Source organism: Chiloscyllium plagiosum, chromosome 10, assembly GCF_004010195.1.
Source record: "Chiloscyllium plagiosum isolate BGI_BamShark_2017 chromosome 10, ASM401019v2, whole genome shotgun sequence".
Classification (NCBI taxonomy): domain Eukaryota; kingdom Metazoa; phylum Chordata; class Chondrichthyes; order Orectolobiformes; family Hemiscylliidae; genus Chiloscyllium; species Chiloscyllium plagiosum.
Window position 1 is genome coordinate 6,300,465 of NC_057719.1, and position 18,389 is coordinate 6,318,853.

General features: G+C 46.8%; 1 protein-coding gene across 3 annotated transcripts in view; it reads left to right on the forward strand.

The window, feature by feature from the left end:
• nrde2 (NRDE-2, necessary for RNA interference, domain containing) overlaps positions 1-12,150 on the forward strand; it is a 67,997-nt gene extending 55,847 nt beyond the window's left edge. For 2 of the 3 annotated variants that reach the window (XM_043696952.1, XM_043696954.1), the window contains 4 exons: positions 80-1,005; positions 2,695-2,833; positions 4,066-4,137; positions 7,942-10,643. In XM_043696952.1, the coding sequence (XP_043552887.1) occupies positions 80-1,005; positions 2,695-2,833; positions 4,066-4,137; positions 7,942-8,067 (1,263 nt within the window). In that variant the 3' untranslated portion in view covers positions 8,068-10,643. Of the gene's footprint in view, positions 1-79; positions 1,006-2,694; positions 2,834-4,065; positions 4,138-7,941; positions 10,644-11,985 lie in introns of those variants that run through there. The other variant, XM_043696953.1, reaches the window with a different exon arrangement.
• The last annotated feature ends 6,239 nt before the right edge of the window (positions 12,151-18,389 follow it).

Sequence of the window (18,389 nt, forward strand, 5' to 3'; positions counted from 1 at the left end):
GGGGGCACTTGGGATGGGGAAACTGGTATACTATGTGTGAGGGCTAGTTTTTAAAAAATCTCATTCTGGTAACGTGCAGGTGGTGAGGAGCTTGCAGCTCAGGAGAAAGAAGCAGCTGAAATCTCTGGGGAAGAGGAGCAAGAAACTCGCTAAAAACCTTCTGAAAGAGGGTGAAAACCGGAACAATCTGTCCCTGTGGAGGGAATACGCCCATTTGGAATGGCTGCTGGGGAATGTGGAGGACTCGAGAAGGGTTTTTGACACGGCCATTGCTATGTCTGTCTCTCAGGGCCTGCAGAGCTCCACCCTGTGTGACCTCTGCTTCCTGTACTCCTCACTGGAGCTGGAGTCAGTGCAGAGTGTCAGCGCGTCAACAACAATGCGGGCGGTTTATATCCTCACCAGCCTTGCCCTGGGTATCACCTACTCACCTTACGCAGGTGAAGTGCTGCCAGTTAATGTGCTGAAGGCTCGAAAAACATACGAGCGATCTTTCCGGGACTCGCCCACCCATGACGCAGCTTTAACCGGCAGCCAGAGGCCTGGCCAGCTCATAAGCCTGATGGGCTGCTTCGCCCTCTTCCAGTACCTGACGCTGGGCATCCAGGCTGCCGACTCACTGTACGGGCAGGCAGCTGAAAGGCTTGTAGGCCTCTCCTCGGTGGAAAAGGCCCAGCCCAAGCCGAGCGTGTGGCGACAGAGTGTGATGTGTGCGTTGGAGAGGCTGACCGTGATGCACGTGAGGCTGCTGGGGTTCCACATGCAGGCCAGCGTGTATCCCCTGGGCCCTGTCCGCCACACGCTCACACACGCTCTGGGCCAGTATCCTGGCAGCCTCCAGCTCTGGAAGCTCTACACGCAGGTTGAAAGCCGCTCTCACGATGCCAGCCGAGCGCGAAGGTTCTTCGACGCCACTGCCAGGTCAGCGCAAGACCTCATCGTGCCGCGGCTGTTTGCCATCTACGCAGAAGAGCGGAGAAAGGAGCGTGTCGACGCTGTGCAGCGGTAAGAGTTACTGTGAGGGGACGTGTCTCACCAGCTGCATGCTGAGGAAGCCCCTGCTCACCCCTGAACCCCTCCACTCCCTCTGGTTTCTCAGTACCCTCCCTCCGAATCCCACTACCAAACCTGACCCCACTGTCCGCTGTCAGACTGCAGCAGAGCGTTTACAGCCTTGGAGCTGGGTTTGCCTCAGGATGGTTTCAGTGCAGCAAAGGGCCATTCAGCCCATTACATCTGTGCTGGCTCTCTGACTGAGCAATGCACCTACTCCCATTCCTCACCTTTCCCTGCAGCCCTGACTTGCTTCATTTTCAGATAATAACCCACTTACTCTCTGGACACCTCAATAGAACCTGTCTCCACCAAACTGTTTATTCGCTGCTCAAAAGCACTTCTCTTTGTGTCTCGTTGCACCGTTTGCCAATTATCTTGGATATGTTCCATCTTGCTTGGGATATTCCACCACGTTTCTCCCTGTCTGCCCAGACCCCTCCTGATTGTGAATACCTCTCCCAAACACCACCTCCAACCTCCTCCGTAACTTCTCCATCTGTTGGCATCACTGACATTCCTCATCCCTGGAATCCTTCTCTTCTGTAGTCTCAATCCAAGTGCCTTCACTCCTTTCCTACAATGTGGTGCTCGGAACTGGATGCAGTATTGAGGCAGGCCAGTGTTTTATAAAAGTTTAATTTAACCTTCTTGCTCTTGTATTCTATACCCCTTTTAAGAAAGCCGAGAATACTGACAGCTTTGTCAATTGCTATCTTAACCTGTCTTGTCGTCTTTAAGACTTGAGACTTATGCATCAGGCTTCTGCGTCCCTCTTTAGAGTTACATTGTGTTTTATATAATCACTACAATTGTTTTGCTCATCAGTAATAATCACTTCGCGTTTTTCTGCATTGAACATCATCTGCAACTCTTCCAGCTGTAACCCTGACCTGTCTATGGCCTTTTGAACTTCTTCACTGTCCTCTTGTTGCGTCATGTTGCAGCTGTACAGGACATTGGTTAGGCCAGTGTTGGAGTATTGCCTTCAATTCTGGTCTCCTTCCTATCAGAAGGATGTTGTGAAACTTGAAAGGGTTCAGAAAAGATTTACAAGGATGTTGCCAAGGTTGGAGGGTTTGAGCTATAGGGAGGGGCTGAATAAGCTGGGCTGTTTTCCCTGGAGCGTTGGAGGATGAGGGGTGACCTTATAGAGGTTTATAACATCATGAGGGGCATGGATAGGATAAATAGGCAAAGTCTTCCCCCTGGGATCGGGGAGTCCAGAACTAGAGGGCACAGGTTTAGGGTGAGAGGGGAAAGATATAAAAGGGATCTAAGGGGCAACTTTTTCATGTAGTGGGTGGTATGTGTATGGAATGAGCTGCCAGAGGATGTGGTGGAGGCTGGTACAATTGCAACATTTGAGGCATTTGGATGGGCAAATGAATAGGAGGGGTTTGGAGGGATATGGGCCGGGTGCTGGCAGGTGGGACTAGATTGGTTTGGGATATCTGGCCAGCATGGACGGGTTGGACCGAAGGGTCTGTTTCCGTGCTGTACATCTCTATGGACTCTATGACTCTTCACAGTTTGCAAAGCTTGGACTGTTCTCGGGGGAGTGGTATTCCCACAGGGTGGTACAGTCGACCCCCTTCTGTGGAAAGGCTAATCGTTTCTTTCTGAATCCTTTCTCCTCAGGGCAGATCTTGGGATTTTGTACAACACTTTCCCAGAAACTGGGCTCACCAACCGGATCCGAGCGCTGTTTGAGTACGCTGTTCAGACAGAGGCTGGTGCACACTCTGTTTTACTTTGGAGGATGTACCTGAACTTCACGGTGAGAACAAACCCCAGCCGTTCGTGTGGGCAGCAACAGAGGTCTCCAGTTCTCCAGACCCTGTCACTGTTCATTTTCTATCTTTCCCATTGCTGTGTAGAGCCCTCAAACCAGAACCCCAGCAGTTAACAGAGAGTGATTAATGAAATATCCTATGGGTGAATCTCTCATTTAAACCTTCATAAAATAACTTGCAGTTGGCTAATGGCCTTTGGTTTTAAGTCATGGAACCATCCTGTTTTGGCCGCTCAGCCCATCGTGGCTATACTTACTCTCTGAAAGAGCTCATCCCACAACCCTGTGCATGTAAAGACAGTGTGCAACTCTTTTATAAAGAGCCAAAGTTCTCAAATAAAGCGAAGATTGCACTGTAGTTGAGGAGTAGGAATGTGTGTTTGGAAAATTCACTCAAAAATGTAATCACGGATAACCATTAGTCCCTGTGGCTCTCTTGATTACCTCCTGGAATCTGAGGTGGGTTTTGAGTGGATTAGTAGATGCTATTTGTTATCTCGACAGAGTTAGTGGGGTTACTTTGTGGTTCAGAATGCATTTGGATCAAAGACCTTGAAGATGCAGAGCAGGTTTACTAGAATGATATTAGGGATGAAGGGATTCAGTGAGGGCTGTCTTTGGGACAGAGGGGTTTGAGGGGAGGTTTAGTTGAGGTTCCAAATTACCTTCAGTTTTGTTAACCAAGGAGAAACTATTCCACTGGCAGGTGGCTCAATAACCAGAGGACCCAGAATTAGACCTGCTGAGAGGCAGAGCTGAGTCATTAAGCATATTTAAATCTGAGATCCTGATTAAAAAACCTGTCCAAGGGAATCTGGGATTCTAGGAAAAGGCAGGAATGTGGAGGTGAGGATTATCAGATCAGCTGTGATTTAATTAAATGGCAGAGCAAACTCAGTGGAGCAAATGGCTTTCTTCTGCTCCTCCTTCTTAAGGTGTAGGAAACTTAGCAAAGAGCCAGGAAAGATGAGAATGTTTTGCAACAGCAGCACAGAAAGAGGGTTAGAAACAGACTTCTTAGTAACTTCTGGAAGAGAATGGCAAACTATTTACAAAGGAAACATTTACTGGTCTATGAGACAGAGGGGGGATATATTCTTACAGATATCTGGAATGATTCCCATTGTGTTCCAATCTTCTGTCACTTTGAATTACAATGCTGAGATGTTCATACTGAAACTGTGTTTCTCATGTTTGTTATCCTTCCCATAAAACAGGTGACTCAAGGAAACATTGAGAAGACAAAGGGTGTATTTTACAGAGCACTGCAGGCGTGCCCATGGGCAAAGGTAGGGCAGGAATTGAGGTTCTTAACCATTAACGACAGCGGCTACAGCGTTGAGCCCTGAATTACTAGCTTATTGATTTTGTATCGCCTGGATACCACTTTAGATATCATGTGTTTTATTTCGGTTATTCATTCATGATTGGCTAGCTGGGGCAGCATTTATTACCCATTCCCAGTTGTCCTTGTAAAGGTGGTAGGTATGCTGTATTTTTGAACCACTGCAGTCTATTTGGTCAGTACACCCACAGTGCCACAAAGGAGGGGTCTGCAGAATTATTACCTGCTGACGCTAAAGGATGGCAAATATATTTCCAAGTCAGGATGGTCTGGTGCTTGGAAGGGAACTTGCAGGTAGAGGTGTTCCCATGTCATCCTTTTTAGGTGGTAACGGTCACAGGACATGTACTATCGGAGGAGCCTTGCTAATTTATTACAGTACATCTTGTAGATAGTTTTTATAATCCCAGTTGATGTTATTACTGGACTTTTCAGATGCCAGACTGCAATCTGGCTTGATCGTATTTTTTTTTTGCTTTGGTTTTAACGAAGTCACTCACTGAATCATAAGCATGCAGTGTTTCAGATTTGGTTTTAGCAATAAAACTAAAATTTATTAAGCAAAGGCAATGAAGATGAAATAGAATGGACCCAACTATTTCCTCAATATGTCTTTTAGGATTTTGAAACATGTGGTAGGGTATAATTCAATGAATTCCAAACCATTCTCTGTACAATACCCAAAAGCACCCTTTGTACAGTACTCACACCAGAGAAAAATCTTTTTCTACCCCCTCCAGAAGCTTAAATTATTATAAGCCCGTTACTTCTGAAAGCTACTTCCTCAGACTAATTTTATTTTAAAATCACCATGGCGACAGAAATAGATGCAAGCTAATCATTAACTCTTCAGACCCATAGAAAAGCCCAAAAGCCTGAATTTAAAAATCCAAACTTAATATAACCGATATTAAAAATATATATAAATCTCTGATCACATGGAACACATTGATGTATTGTGGTGGAGAGAGTGAATGTCAAAGGTTTCAGAAGTATGGGGAGACAACATGAACAGGGTACTGGATGTTGGTCCATGGTCATGGCCGACTTCTGCTCCTATTTTCTGTGTTTTTATGGTGCACCAATCCAGACAGTGTTGGGTTTCTTGAGTGTTGTCGGAGTAGCACCCAACCAGGCAGCAGCATTCCCTCTAATTTTCTTCCCAGTTTTCTGGGTCTCTGAGAGTCATGGGTGCAGCAATGTCTGAAACCAGAAGGCCGTGTCATGGTTACCAAGCTGATCGCTGTGTGTGGCATCTTGGAGCAGCTATGTATGCGAACAGTCGAGAGGGAACGTTGCAGGTTAGTGGGAAAGATTCTGTTGCACTCCTGACCTGTGCCTTATTGATGATGGACAGGCTTTGGGGAGTCAGGAAGTGAGTTACTCACGCAGAATTCCCCAGCTCCTGACCTGCTCTCATCGCCACAGTATTTCTATGGCTAGTCTGGTTCAGTTTCTGATCAATGGTAACCTCCATGATGTCGATAGTGAGGGCTTTGACAATGGTGATGCCATTGACTGTCAAGGGGTAAGAGTTAGATTCTCTCTTGTTGGAGATGGTCGTTGCCTGGCACCAGTAGGCAATGTTTCATGCCACTTGTTAGCCCAAGCCTGAATGCAACGCAGGTCTTACTGCCAATGGGCATGGACCGTGCCAGTATCTGAGGAGTCCCAAGTGCTGCTTAACCTTGTGCAATCGTCAGCAAACATCCCCATTTTGGACCGAATGCCAGAAGGGCTGTCCACTTTGGGTCAGATTTGGGCTAAAGCCCCAGACGAAGATTAGAGTTCATCACTTAGAGGAACAGGGTAAAACAATTCAGGGCTGTGGACCTGTTCAGTTTGATCAGTGCTTACCACGCCAGCCCCTATGGTGTGATTCCATCTCAATGCCTCAGACTTGGCCCTGCTGTTGGAGGAGACGCAGTGTAAGAGAGCTGATGAGGGATGGAGTAAACGAAAAACAGGATAGCAAACCTTCGATTTAATCATTTAATGTTTATGCACGCATTGAACATTCACAAATCTGTGATTGTAATTTTGAACTATTCTGTGAACATGCTGTTTATGACTGGGTCTAATTCAGGGGCAGATTCTGTACATTGACTCTTTCGAAATGGCCCAAATTAGCATAAAATAAATCCATAATTTAGATCTTTGGAAAACACATTGAAAAGAACTTAAACAAGAACACATGATGCTGGAAAAGTGGAACATCTGTAAGGATTGGTAAAGGTTGAGCAGCCATGTTGGATAGCCTGGGAATGAATGGGCCTTGCCTTGGGCGAGGACATCGATGAGCTGAAGGTTTGAAGAGTACAATGGAGTGAATTGGAGAGGCAGTCAGGTGCACCCTCTTCAGACACTGCCAATCATTCTTCTGCCATCCTCCAGTGTATGGAGAACTGAAGGTAAGGGCGAACATTCCAATCATGAGCCCTCTGAGCCTGAAAGATATGCTGTCTGTTGGCTGTTGTCTTTTAGATCATGTCTCTTCACCCCGCCCCCCCCCCCCCCCCGGTGTAGGCTTGCGTTTTACAGTTGGAGGCCCTTGAAATAGGCCATGCCTAAACTGTACCCGTTGTCCCATTTACGGCAGTCTTGTTCCTTATCTGTTCATAGTCTAGGCTCAGGTCAGATGGTTTCTGTTTGGTGAGAGCTGTTTTTGGCACACAGAGTCCCAGCTCTCCAGTATTCCTTGCAATAAAAAGTACTTCCTGACTTTATCCCTAACCCCAGCAGTGCGCTAAAATACATTGGAAGTGGAGTCATTGCTGTGTTCTGATCTCCCCCCCCCCCCCCCTCCAGCTGGATAAGTTAGATCCTGGACTAAAATCTGGATTGATAGATCATATTTTGTTGGGTTTTTTTCTATTTAACAGGATAGTCACCGATTGAAACATGAATGCCTAATGTGCATATTTGGTTTTAACAATAAAACAGAGACTTATTAAGCAAAACAAATAAGGATAAAATAGAATAAACCAAGCTGCCTACATATGACATAACTTGAAGGATTTTTGAAACACTTCGTAAAATACAATGTGCCATCTCTCCTGACAGCACCTCTTTACTCGAACACCAGAGATAATTTCCTTGTCTACCACATCTATAGGTAACAGCTAATACCTTCGTTTCCTTGTCATGACGGCTTAATGGCCTCTTCCTTGAGTATTCATACAACTGAGCTTAAACTTCCTCAGCTTCAGATAAACTCTTTGGCACAAACAGTATTGAGGAAATAACCATTTTGGTGATGTTAAGGATAAACATTGGCCATAGTATCAGGACACCTCACTGCTTTTCTTCAATAATGTCTTTTCTATGCATTTGAGCAGACAGGAGTTTGGGTTAATGCCAGACCTTTTGACAATACAGCACCCCCTCGGTCCTGCAGTTGGAATGTCAGTTTAGGTATACTTTTTGTTTTGAACTTAAACCCACGAACTCTGTGTCTCAGAGGCGAACGTCCTATGTCCTAGGAGTAGCAGATTTCTCTCAACTTTCTGGAAAAACAGTTGATTTATTGTTGTCATTCTAAGTATAGTGAAAAGTTTTGTTTTGCGAGCAGTACAATCAGATCATAGCAAACAAGGACATACCGATTTTAGGGTGCTTAGACAGAGTGAGGCACACAAGGCTACAGCTACACAGGAGGTGCACAAATGCAAGATCAGCATTAGATTTGAAATTAGAGAGGTCCAGTCTAATAACAGCAAATACTAAATTCCTTCTCTCTCGTTCCCAGGTGCTATACTTAGATGCAGTCAGCCACTTACCTGGACAACTCCAAGAAATAATAGACTTAATGACGGAAAAGGAGATTCGGATCAGAGCTCCTCTGGAGGAGTTGGAAATTCTTATGGAAGATTGATTGGGGAGAACAAAGCCGTACATTTACTTAACACCTTTCACAGCTCCTGGGTATCCCTACAGCATTGGATCCACCATTGTTGGAAATGAGGCAGAGAGCCAGAGCTCAGTCAAGCTGTGACAAACAACAATGATCTAAGTGACCAGACTAGGTGTGGTTTAAGGGCCGAATGTTGGCCAGGACAGCTGTTACCTAAAACTGGAAGCAGATTGGCAGGAAGCCAGGTGCTCCGGGCAGTGAATTTGGTGACTGGTTTGGTGATCCTGGTTGGGTGAGGGAGACCAGTCAGTATATCGAGAATAATTAGCTTTCAAATGATGCCATGTAGCCTTTGACATCTGTCCATCCTAAGGATGGGTTATTGGACACTCATTCAGAGGATTTAAAGGAAGTTAAAATATCTATTTTGTAATAAATGGTTAAACGTGTAAAGTTACTGCTTATTTGTATCGTTTTCTGAACTAGATAGTCATGATTACTGGGTTTGTTTTGTAAACTTGGTGAGGTGTATGACATTACAGGTTATTTTTTGAATCTCTGAGATGCTCTTCAATCCTCTGGGGCCTCTCCTGTGACTAAAGAGAATATACAACGTCCCAGCAATTTCCTGACCCGCCTCCCTCAGCATTCTGGGATATGTCCTATCAGGTCCTGGGGACTTGTCTCCCTTAAAGCTTTTCAAAACATCTAACACCTTTTTCATATCCTGTATGCACTAGAATATCGACTCACCATCCACCAAGTCCTTCTCCTTTGTGAGTACTCATGTGTTCATTAAAGATCTCAGCCAATTTCTCTGGCTCTACACATAAATTCCCTTCTTTGTCCTTAAGTGAATGTCTCCTTTCCCCAGCTATCTTCTTTCTCCTAATGTGTTTACAAAATACCTTGGGATTTTCCTTAATGCTGTTTGCCAAAGACATGGCCCCTTTGAGTCCTCCTAGTTCCTTGTTTGAGTTCTTTCTTTCTATCCTGGTATCCTTCAAGATCTTTCTGTCTTCAGTTTCTTAAACCTCACGTAGGCCTCTTTTGTTTTAAACTAAGCTCTCAATTTCAATTCCTAGCCAGCTGGTTGGATATTGGATATGAGTCACGTCAGCATTCCTTGGAATTTTTCTTCATCCTACATGGACCTAACAGTTCAGCAGCTGAAGAAAAGAAACTGCGGGTCTACAGAGAACGGGGAGGGAGGGAGGATTAGTGGAGCTGCTCTTGCAGAGGGTCAGCATGGACATGTCCGGCTGAATAGCCTGCTAGGTTGTAATGTGCTGGCCTCCTGTCAGTTTGTAGCATAGTTGTTATTCGGTGAAATACAGTGTAACTAGCTGGCAACATGGTAAAAGCATGTGCTTTTCTCTCAGGTGTTTGTTAAACACCATTTGCCCCTTAAATTGTCCAACGTAAACTCCTTGTTTTTAAGGATCCAAGCATAACTCAGGCACCCATTTATAGATTATTAGCCCAGAGCATTACCATCACACCACACTGAACTAAAGAAGGAATGGGATAGTAGGAGGGGGAGGTATCTAAAAACTTAGTGAAGAGATTGGATTTCAGGGGAGGGGGCTCTTTAAGAAGGAGAGGCAGAGAGGTTTAAGGAGACAATTCCAGAAGGTCGGAATTAAATGGTTGAAGATCAGTTGTAGAATGGAGAGAATATGTGGAGGCCAAATTTACTGCAAGGTGGAACACGTGGAGGCTGTTCGGGTGCCAAGGGAAGGCTGAGGCAATGGATGGATTTGAACATTAAAGATGAGATCTCCAAATCAGAGTTCAGTCCATTAAACCCATTTGGCTCAATTTACAGGAGTCTGAAGGGCTGAATAGATCAGTTTGATGAACTGCTTGGTACCTGTGTAACTGCCCCAGCTGCAGCAATATGTTTGTCACTGATTCTCACAAACTGGTTTCTCAGAATTGAATAATCCTGCGTTGAATTTGATATAGCTAATGTAAGTTTTAATTTTAAAATTGGAATAAATGATTGTCAGTATTGACCCTTTTCATCTCATATTGCGAAGACACATTGAAGTTTGTCATGTTGATTAAAACTGTTCTGATCTAATGAAAGCATGCAGCTTTTGGATACACTAATGAGTATTCCCATGTATCTCTCGAGAATGCTCTGTCTCATTATTGTCTTTAGTGAGTTTCCTTTTGTCATTTCCGAATTCACCAGCAGTCTTTATCTTTGAACTGATACCTTGAACATATTCATTATCCTGGAGTTCCTTATTTGTACCCTGTGGAGACAACCAGCTATTGATTACTCTCTCTGCTTTTCTTAAACAAGTTACACCCTGCCCTAGATACAGACCTCTTCTTCCCTTAAGCCTCTTGTTTTGATTGGAACTTATACTGGATGAGCAAAAGGCTTGGCAGGAAGGATTAGGGAGAACCCAAAGGCATTTTACTCATACGTGAGGAATAAGAAAGTGATCAGGGAGAAGGAGGGCTGATCAGGGATAGCGTAGGGAACTTGCGCATGTAGTCTGAGCTGATGGGGGAAGCCCTAAATGAGTTTTTTGCAAAGGAAAGGGACCTTGTTGTGAATGAGCACTTTGAGGAGCTGGGAAACAGGCTTGACCAGATTAAAATGTGTTGCTGGAAACGCGCAGCAGGTCAGGCAGCATCCAGGGAACAGGAGAATCGACATTTCGGGCATAAGCCCTTCTTCAGGTGCAGGTACCTTACCGGCACCTTCCCCTGCAACCGCAGGAGGTGCAAGACTTGCGCCCACACCTCACCTCCCTCCAAGACCCCAAAGGAAACTTCCATATCCGCCACAGATTCACCTGCACCTCCACACACATCATCTATTGCATCCTCTGCACCCGATGTGGCCTCCTCTATATTGGGGAGACAGGCCGCCTACTTGCGGAGCGTTTCAGAGAACACCTCTGGGACACCCGAACCAACCAACCCAATTACCCCGTGGCTCAACACTTCAACTCCCCCTCCCACTCCACCAAGGATATGCAGGTCTTTGGACTCCTCCATCGCCAGACCACAACAACACGACGGTTGGAGGAAGAGCGCCTCATCTTCCGCCTAGGAACCCTCCAACCACAAGGGATGAACTCGGATTTCACCAGTTTCCTCATTTCCCCTCCTCCCACCTTGTCTCAGTCAAATCCATCGAATTCAGCACCACCTTCCTAACCTGCAATCTTCTTCCTGACCTCTCCGCCCCCCACCCCAGTCTGACCTATCACCCTCACCTTGACCTCTTTCCAACTATCGCATTTCTGACGCCCCTCCCCCAAGTCCCTCCTCCCTACCTTTTATCTTAGCCTGCTGGACAAACTTTCCTCATTCCTGAAGAAGGGCTCATGCCCGAAACGTCGATTCTCCTGTTCCTTGGATGCTGCCTGACCTGCTGCGCTTTTCCAGCAACACATTTTCTGCAAAGAAGGTTTACCAGAATGCTGTCTGGACTGGAGGGCTTGCCTTATGAAGGAAGGTTGACTAGCTCAGACCTTTCTCTCTGGAGAGGAGGAGGAAGAGAGGAGACCTGATCGAGGTATACAAGATAGTAAGAGGCATGGATAGAGTCAATAGCCAGAGACATTTCCCCAGGGTAGGATTGACTGGCACGAGGGGTCATAGTTTTAAGGTGTTAGGAGGAAGGTTCTTTACATAGAGTTGTGAATGCATTGCCATGGGAGATGGTGGAAGCAAGTCATTAGGGACATGTAAACGACTGCTGGACATGAACATGGATAGTAGTGAGTTGAGAGGAGCATAGGTTAGGTTATCTTAGTTTAGATTAGGATTGATCCTCAGCACAACATGGTGGGCCAAAGGGCCTGTTCTGTGCTGTACTTTTCTATGTTGTATATTAATACTGTGCCTAGATGAGCAAGTCAGAGGTTAGGAGTACTGCTGCAAATAACTCACCTCTTGTCCCCCTTAAAGCCTGTCCACCATCTACAAGGCACAAGTCAGGAGTGAAATGGAATACTCCCCACTTCCATGGATGAGTTTGATTTCACCAACACTCCAGATGCTTGACAACATCCAGGACGAAGCAGCCTGCTTTATTGGCACCACATCCACAAACGTTCACTCCTGTTCCAGACGCTCAGTAGCAGCAATGAGTGCCATCTACAAGATGCATTGAAGAAATTCACCAAGGCTCCTTACAGCACCTTGCAAACCCAGAACCACTTCCATCTAAAAGGACAAGGACAGCAGATACATGGGAACGCCATCCCCTGCAAGTTCCCCTCCAAGCCATCCTGAATTGGAAATATATCGCCATTTCTTCACCGTCGCTGGGTCAAAATCCTGGAATTCCCTCCCTCGGGGCATTGTTGGTCAACCCACAGCGCGTGGACTGCAGCGGTTCAAGAAGGCAGCTCCCCCCCACCTTCTCAAGGGGCAACTAGGGATGGACAATAAATGCTGCCAGTGACACCCACATTTCTGTGAAAATTGTTTTTTAAAGCTCAAAGCAAGTATTGAAGCCTATCAAGACTCATTAGTCCCTCAAGACCCTGAATTTCCTCGCCCCAAAGGTGGGTTTTGAGGCAATGAGATGGCATCAGGTTGGCATAGCTCCCTCAAATGGGCATGTTTCCCAGATATAGGCACTGGACAGCAGGAGGTTGGCAGACACATAAGCTGATTAGTGTTGATGTGGTCTCCTTGGCACATTACCAGGGTGATGGGACCCCCGTCCCAGCGCACAAAGAGGCTCCAAGCCCCAAAGATGGGGGTCAGCGTCCTGAAAGCTTCAGCTACGGATTTTCCCTCCACTTCTGACTTCAGGACACGCCTCTGAGGAGATCTCCCTGCTCTCACTCTCTGAGCACGCTCAGGGACGCTGCTGAGGCTCCAGCTGTCACGATCAGGGTGTGCGGGCCGCCCTGAATCACACAGCCACTGCGAGGATGGGCAGGCCAGAAGGCTGCTGCTGTGCAAGATAGCAGGAGCTTGTGGTCAGGATCCCAGAGTCCATGGGAAAATCCAGCCAAGGTTCCTTAAATAAGTCTCTCCGCAAATGTCACCATTGCTGTATTAAATATGCACTTGTCTTTCTATTAACAATAAAAATTGTCACCTCAGTACCAATGATGATGCCTCAATCTTCCGAAATGCCTGTGTTGCTCCAATCTCACTGTCCTGTACAGTCCTGGGGTGGGGAGAAGGGGAAGGGGAAGGGGTTTCCCTTTGTTCTACCCCCAGTAGCCCACACTATCAGCTGTCTGGGCTGTAAAATCCAGAATCCCCTTCTCTCTGGTTCTCTAGTCCCCTCTTAACTCTCTCGTTAAAGATAATTTCTTTGACTTTGGTCACTTAAATGCTCCCAAAATTTGCTGTCACACTCTGACCTCTCTGACCTTAACTTGCTCCAGTTTTAATGGTAAACAGGCAGGAGGCTGGGGGAACACAGCAAGGCAGGCAGCATCGGGAGGGACAGGCAGGAGGCTGGAAGAACACAGCAAGGCAGGCAGCATCAGGAGGGACAGGCAGGAGGCTGGGGGAACACAGCAAGGCAGGCAGCATCAGGAGGGACAGGCAGGAGGCTGGAGTAACACAGCAAGCCAGGCAGCATCAGGAGGGACAGGCAGGAGGCTGGGAGAACACAGCAAGCCAGGCAGCATCAGGAGGGACAGGCAGGAGGCTGGAGGAACACAGCAAGCCAGGCAGCATCAGGAGGGACAGGCAGGAGGCTGGAGAAACACAGTAAGGCAGGCAGCATCAGGAGGGAGAGGGAGGAGGCTGGGGGAACACAGTAAGCCAGGCAGCATCAGGAGGGACAGGCAGGAGGCTGGAGGAACACAGCAAGCCAGGCAGCATCAGGAGGGACAGGCAGGAGGCTGGAGGAACATTGCAAGCCAGGCAGCATCAGGAGGGACAGGCAGCATCAGGAGGGAGAGGCAGGAGGCTGGGGGAACACAGTAAGGCAGGCAGCATCAGGAGGGACAGGCAGGAGGCTGGGGGAACACAGTAAGGCAGGCAGCATCAGGAGGGACAGGCAGGAGGCTGGGGGAACACAGTAAGGCAGGCAGCATCAGGAGGGACAGGCAGGAGGCTGGGGGAACACAGTAAGGCAGGCAGCATCAGGAGGGACAGGCAGGAGGCTGGGGGAACACAGCAAGGCAGGCAGCAGCAGGAGGGACAGGCAGGAGGCTGGGGGAACACAGCAAGCCAGGCAGCATCAGGAGGGACAGGCAGGAGGCTGGAGGAACACAGCAAGCCAGGCAGCATCAGGAGGTGGAGAAGTCAATGTTTCAGGTGTAACTCTTCTTCACAGTTTTGATTGGAGCTCATTGGGAATTTTCAGATGACCTTTTTGCATCCTTCAGGACTAAACATTTGTTTCGGAAATGTTGGTCGGAGAATCGGCTGCGTTTTGTTGGATGATGATTGTGCTTTGTCCATTTACATTTTCTCTAGACTCGTTTTCTTTCTTGACTCTGCCAACTCATTTGGGCCATTATCCCTTTCATTACAGAATCTCTACCATATCTCTGCGTTGCCCTCTCGCCCTTTTTCCCTCCCTCTCTTCTCTCTCTGTTTCAATAACCACCATCCGGTCCACCCTTTTATCTGCCTTGAACCAGCTCCATCTCTAACCTTCCCCGGATCTGATGAAAACTCGTTGCACTGGAATGTAACTCATTCTTTCATTGTTCATGATTCAGTGCAGCAGCTAATTAGCCAGCCGCTGTAACTCTGTGGTAGTGTCCCTAACTCTTGTGCCAGGTTCCGTTACTTCCTGGCCATTTCACTAGATCTCTGTCACTAGATCTCTGAACAGGTTGATCAGAAAATATCTTCGATCAACTCAGCTTGTAACATTACATTGTTTTAAATCCCCTCATAGCCCAGGGGGAAATCTGAAATAAAGACAAAGTGCCAGAGAAACTCAGCAGGTCTTGGAGAGAGAAACAAAGTTAATGATTCAAGTTATTTTAACCGATTTCTTGTTCCACAAAAGCCAACAGACTTGCTGAGTATTTTCAGAATTTTCTGTCATTTAAAAAACTGATGTCCTTCAGGGAAGGAAATCTGCTGTCTTTACCATGACTGGCCTACATGTGACTCCAGACCCAAGCAATATAGCTGACTCTCAAATGGCCAGGAAGTAACGGAATTGTCAAGGGAAGTGAGTAACCACCTTCAGGGAATTTAAATACTCACATTCTCTGAATGAATGCAGAAATGTTAGCACGCCTGTTTAATCTAGAATGTCCGATGAGCATTTTTTTTCTGCTTTTGTTTGTGTTCACAAGTCTACCTGTGCTGTCTTGAGTCCCCCTGGTATGAGCGTGGCTATTTATAATTTATAACTGTGACGAAATGGGGACACATTAACTAAACTCTGGGCAAGTGCGTGGTGACTGGCCTTAAAAGACCGGTCATGCCTTGAAGGTGTAGCAACAATCCAGGCTGTTAAATATAAACCAGGGGGGATTTGCCTGACTGCTTTAACCTGCTAAAGCTGAAGGTGATTTGGTCACTAGGCTGTTAGGCTGGCATTTTGCTGAGAGTGGCAAGTGAGGGGGGTCCCACCCTGAGGAGCACAGCGATGGGCAGGACTGGCTGTCTGTTTGTGTTGCTGCTAACTGATTATGTTCGCGCCGTGTTGGCGATACCAGGTAAGCTGACCAGGTGAACAACTTGAGCGGGAGATCTTCATTGCTCAGACCTTTGAGAATCAGCGTTGGAACGTCAACTTGAGGTTGTACAAGACGTTGGTGAGGTCTCTTTCTGGAATGCTGTGTCCAGCTGTTCGCACTGTTAAAGGAAGGAAATTATTAAACTGGAGAAGGTCCAGAAAAGACTCACCATGATGCTTCTGAGACTGGAGGGTGTGAGATATAAAAATAGACTGGAAAGACTGAGACCTTTTCATTTGGAGCGTAGGAACTTGAAGGGTGACCTTTATAGAGGTTTCTAAAATCATGAAGAGCAGAGTGAAGGTGAATGACAAAGGTCTTTTCCCTTCGTGGGGAGAGTTCAAAACTAGGGGAACAGTTTTAAGGTGAGAGGAGAACGATTTAAAAAGGACGGGAGGGGCAACATTTTTACACAGAGAGTGGTTCATGTGTGGAATGAACTGCCAGAGGAAGTGATGGATACATGTACAGTTATAATGTTTAAAAGACATTTGGATAAGTTTGTGAATAGCTCCTGTGTGTTCCTGAGGGAGAGCTGCGCCAACCCCAGATGCCAGCCTTCAGGGGGACATTGAACCCTACCAGCTCCCTGGGCTGGGTCCCATGGCACTAATCTGGAGAAGAGTACGGGAATTTTCCCTGTTATCTCTGCACCAATACTCATCCCTCTACCAACATCACCAAAGCAGACAATCTGCCACATCGCGGTAGGTGGGATCCTGCTGTGCACCCCGTGGATTGATGCGCCTGCTAAGTTACAGCCCGGGCAATCTGACCACACCCCTGTAGAAGAGCTCCATTGGCTGTAGAGTGCATTGGGATACCCGAAGGTTGTCAAAGATGACCCTGGCACTGGAAAGATCCTTGACCAGGGATTCAGTGGGTACAGAATGAGTTCAGCATTGGTGAGTGGGTTGGGGGAGGGGTGAGGAGTGTGCGGCTGGCTAATGGACGGAGGGGAGTAGAGAGCCGAGGGAGGTCTGCAAAAGAGTGCAAATGAAGTTGTGCAAGTTGGTGAGGCCTCTTTCCTGAGTACGGTGTCCCGTTCTGGTCGCCCTGTTACAGGAAGGAGATTATTAAACTAGAGAAACGTTACGGAGGAGTCACTGAGGGCCTAGAGGAAGTGACAGTCTCTCTCTCTCTGTGTCTGTCTCTCCCTCTCACCTGCCTCCCTCTTCCCCTCACCTCTCTCTCCTCTCATTATATATCTCTCTCTCTCCCCCCCCACTCTCTCTCTCTCTCTCTCTCTCTCTCTGTTGGACTGTGAAGCTGCTTTCTGTCTCTCTCTCTCTCTGGACAGTCAGTGAGTCTCTGGCATTTGCCATGCTGCTCACTTCAGAAAAAACCAAGAGGATCCATGAGATTGGTCTGCAGGTAAACCCTGTTTTTATCTCTTTTTGGATGGTTTTCTGGAACTTTCTCCAATTCTGGCCAACCAGGGAGACAGAGTTAATAGTTTGAAACATTGACAATCATTTGGATGGCTTGCTACTGCTTGTTTCTTTATGTAGCAGGATCCTGTGCCTTTCTGTCTGGGCCTTCCTTTATTTAGTCGATAAATTGTTGGGGATTTGTCTATCCCAGGATAACTTTACTTTTTACATTCTGCTGATATCATTAGCAACTTTAGACTTTTGCTTAGCTAATGTACCCAGCATCCCTTGCTGTTTGGCTAAGATAGCAATCTGTGTTTTAACAGCCAGGACACTGCTGCAGTAGATGCTTTTCAGTAGTCAATGTCATGCCCACAGCATGTACCTGCAGGTGTGCAGCAAAATCACTGCACGAGCTGCAAAGAAATGGCCATCTCCGTAAGTTAAACTTGAATAATCTTCAATGGAGAGAAGGGAGCTATTTTTCCTCAATTAGGTTACCACTACAGCCAGTTAAGGAACTCATCCAATCCCACTCTGAGGAGTTGACCACAACATGCCAGGTGCTTGATCCTGCTGGAGTCTGGGATTCTGTGTCCTTGCAGTTTGGGGATTGGGCCATCGTTTGTCATGCTGGTCAAGTACAAGCAGGTATGTCAGTCAATGTGCTGTGGAAATGACCATCCGGGTGCTGGGCTGTTCTCAGCTGGGGCTTTCCTGCCAGCAGCTGTGCCACAAAGGGGCTTATCATGGGGTCGTCCATGAAGTCCTGTGGAAGGTGTGGGGATGGGGTTCATGGTAATACAGGGATGGCTCCTGGGAGCCAATAAAGGGGGCACGTCCTGGATGCAGAGGAAATGCAGGATTGAAAATAATCTTCTAAGGATGAAAGCAGAAGGGACATCTAGGAAACCATGATAGAGCTGTGCACTGTTGAGCACATGAGGCCAGACAGAATTTCATTGAATCCCACTCCCAGCAAGAAGAATCCATGTTTGGACTTTGTCATTGAGTAACTTTCTGTTGGTTTAAAGGAAAGCAGCCTCTGGTCAGTTCACGTGGACCTGGTTATTTCTGTATGCATTAAAAAGAGTTGCTGAATAAAAGTTTACCTGTCCATGTGATTGCATGTGTGATATCTTTCGGTGATCTCTCTGTAAAGAATCTGTACATTACTGTCTTACACACCATGAGTAAGAAAGCATCAGCCAGTAGAAGTCGTCCAAAGCATTGTATTCTGCTCACGTTAATTGGCTTTTAAGGTTTCAATTAACATATGATATTTGAATATTGTACAGTGACGTGCCTCATGATAGAC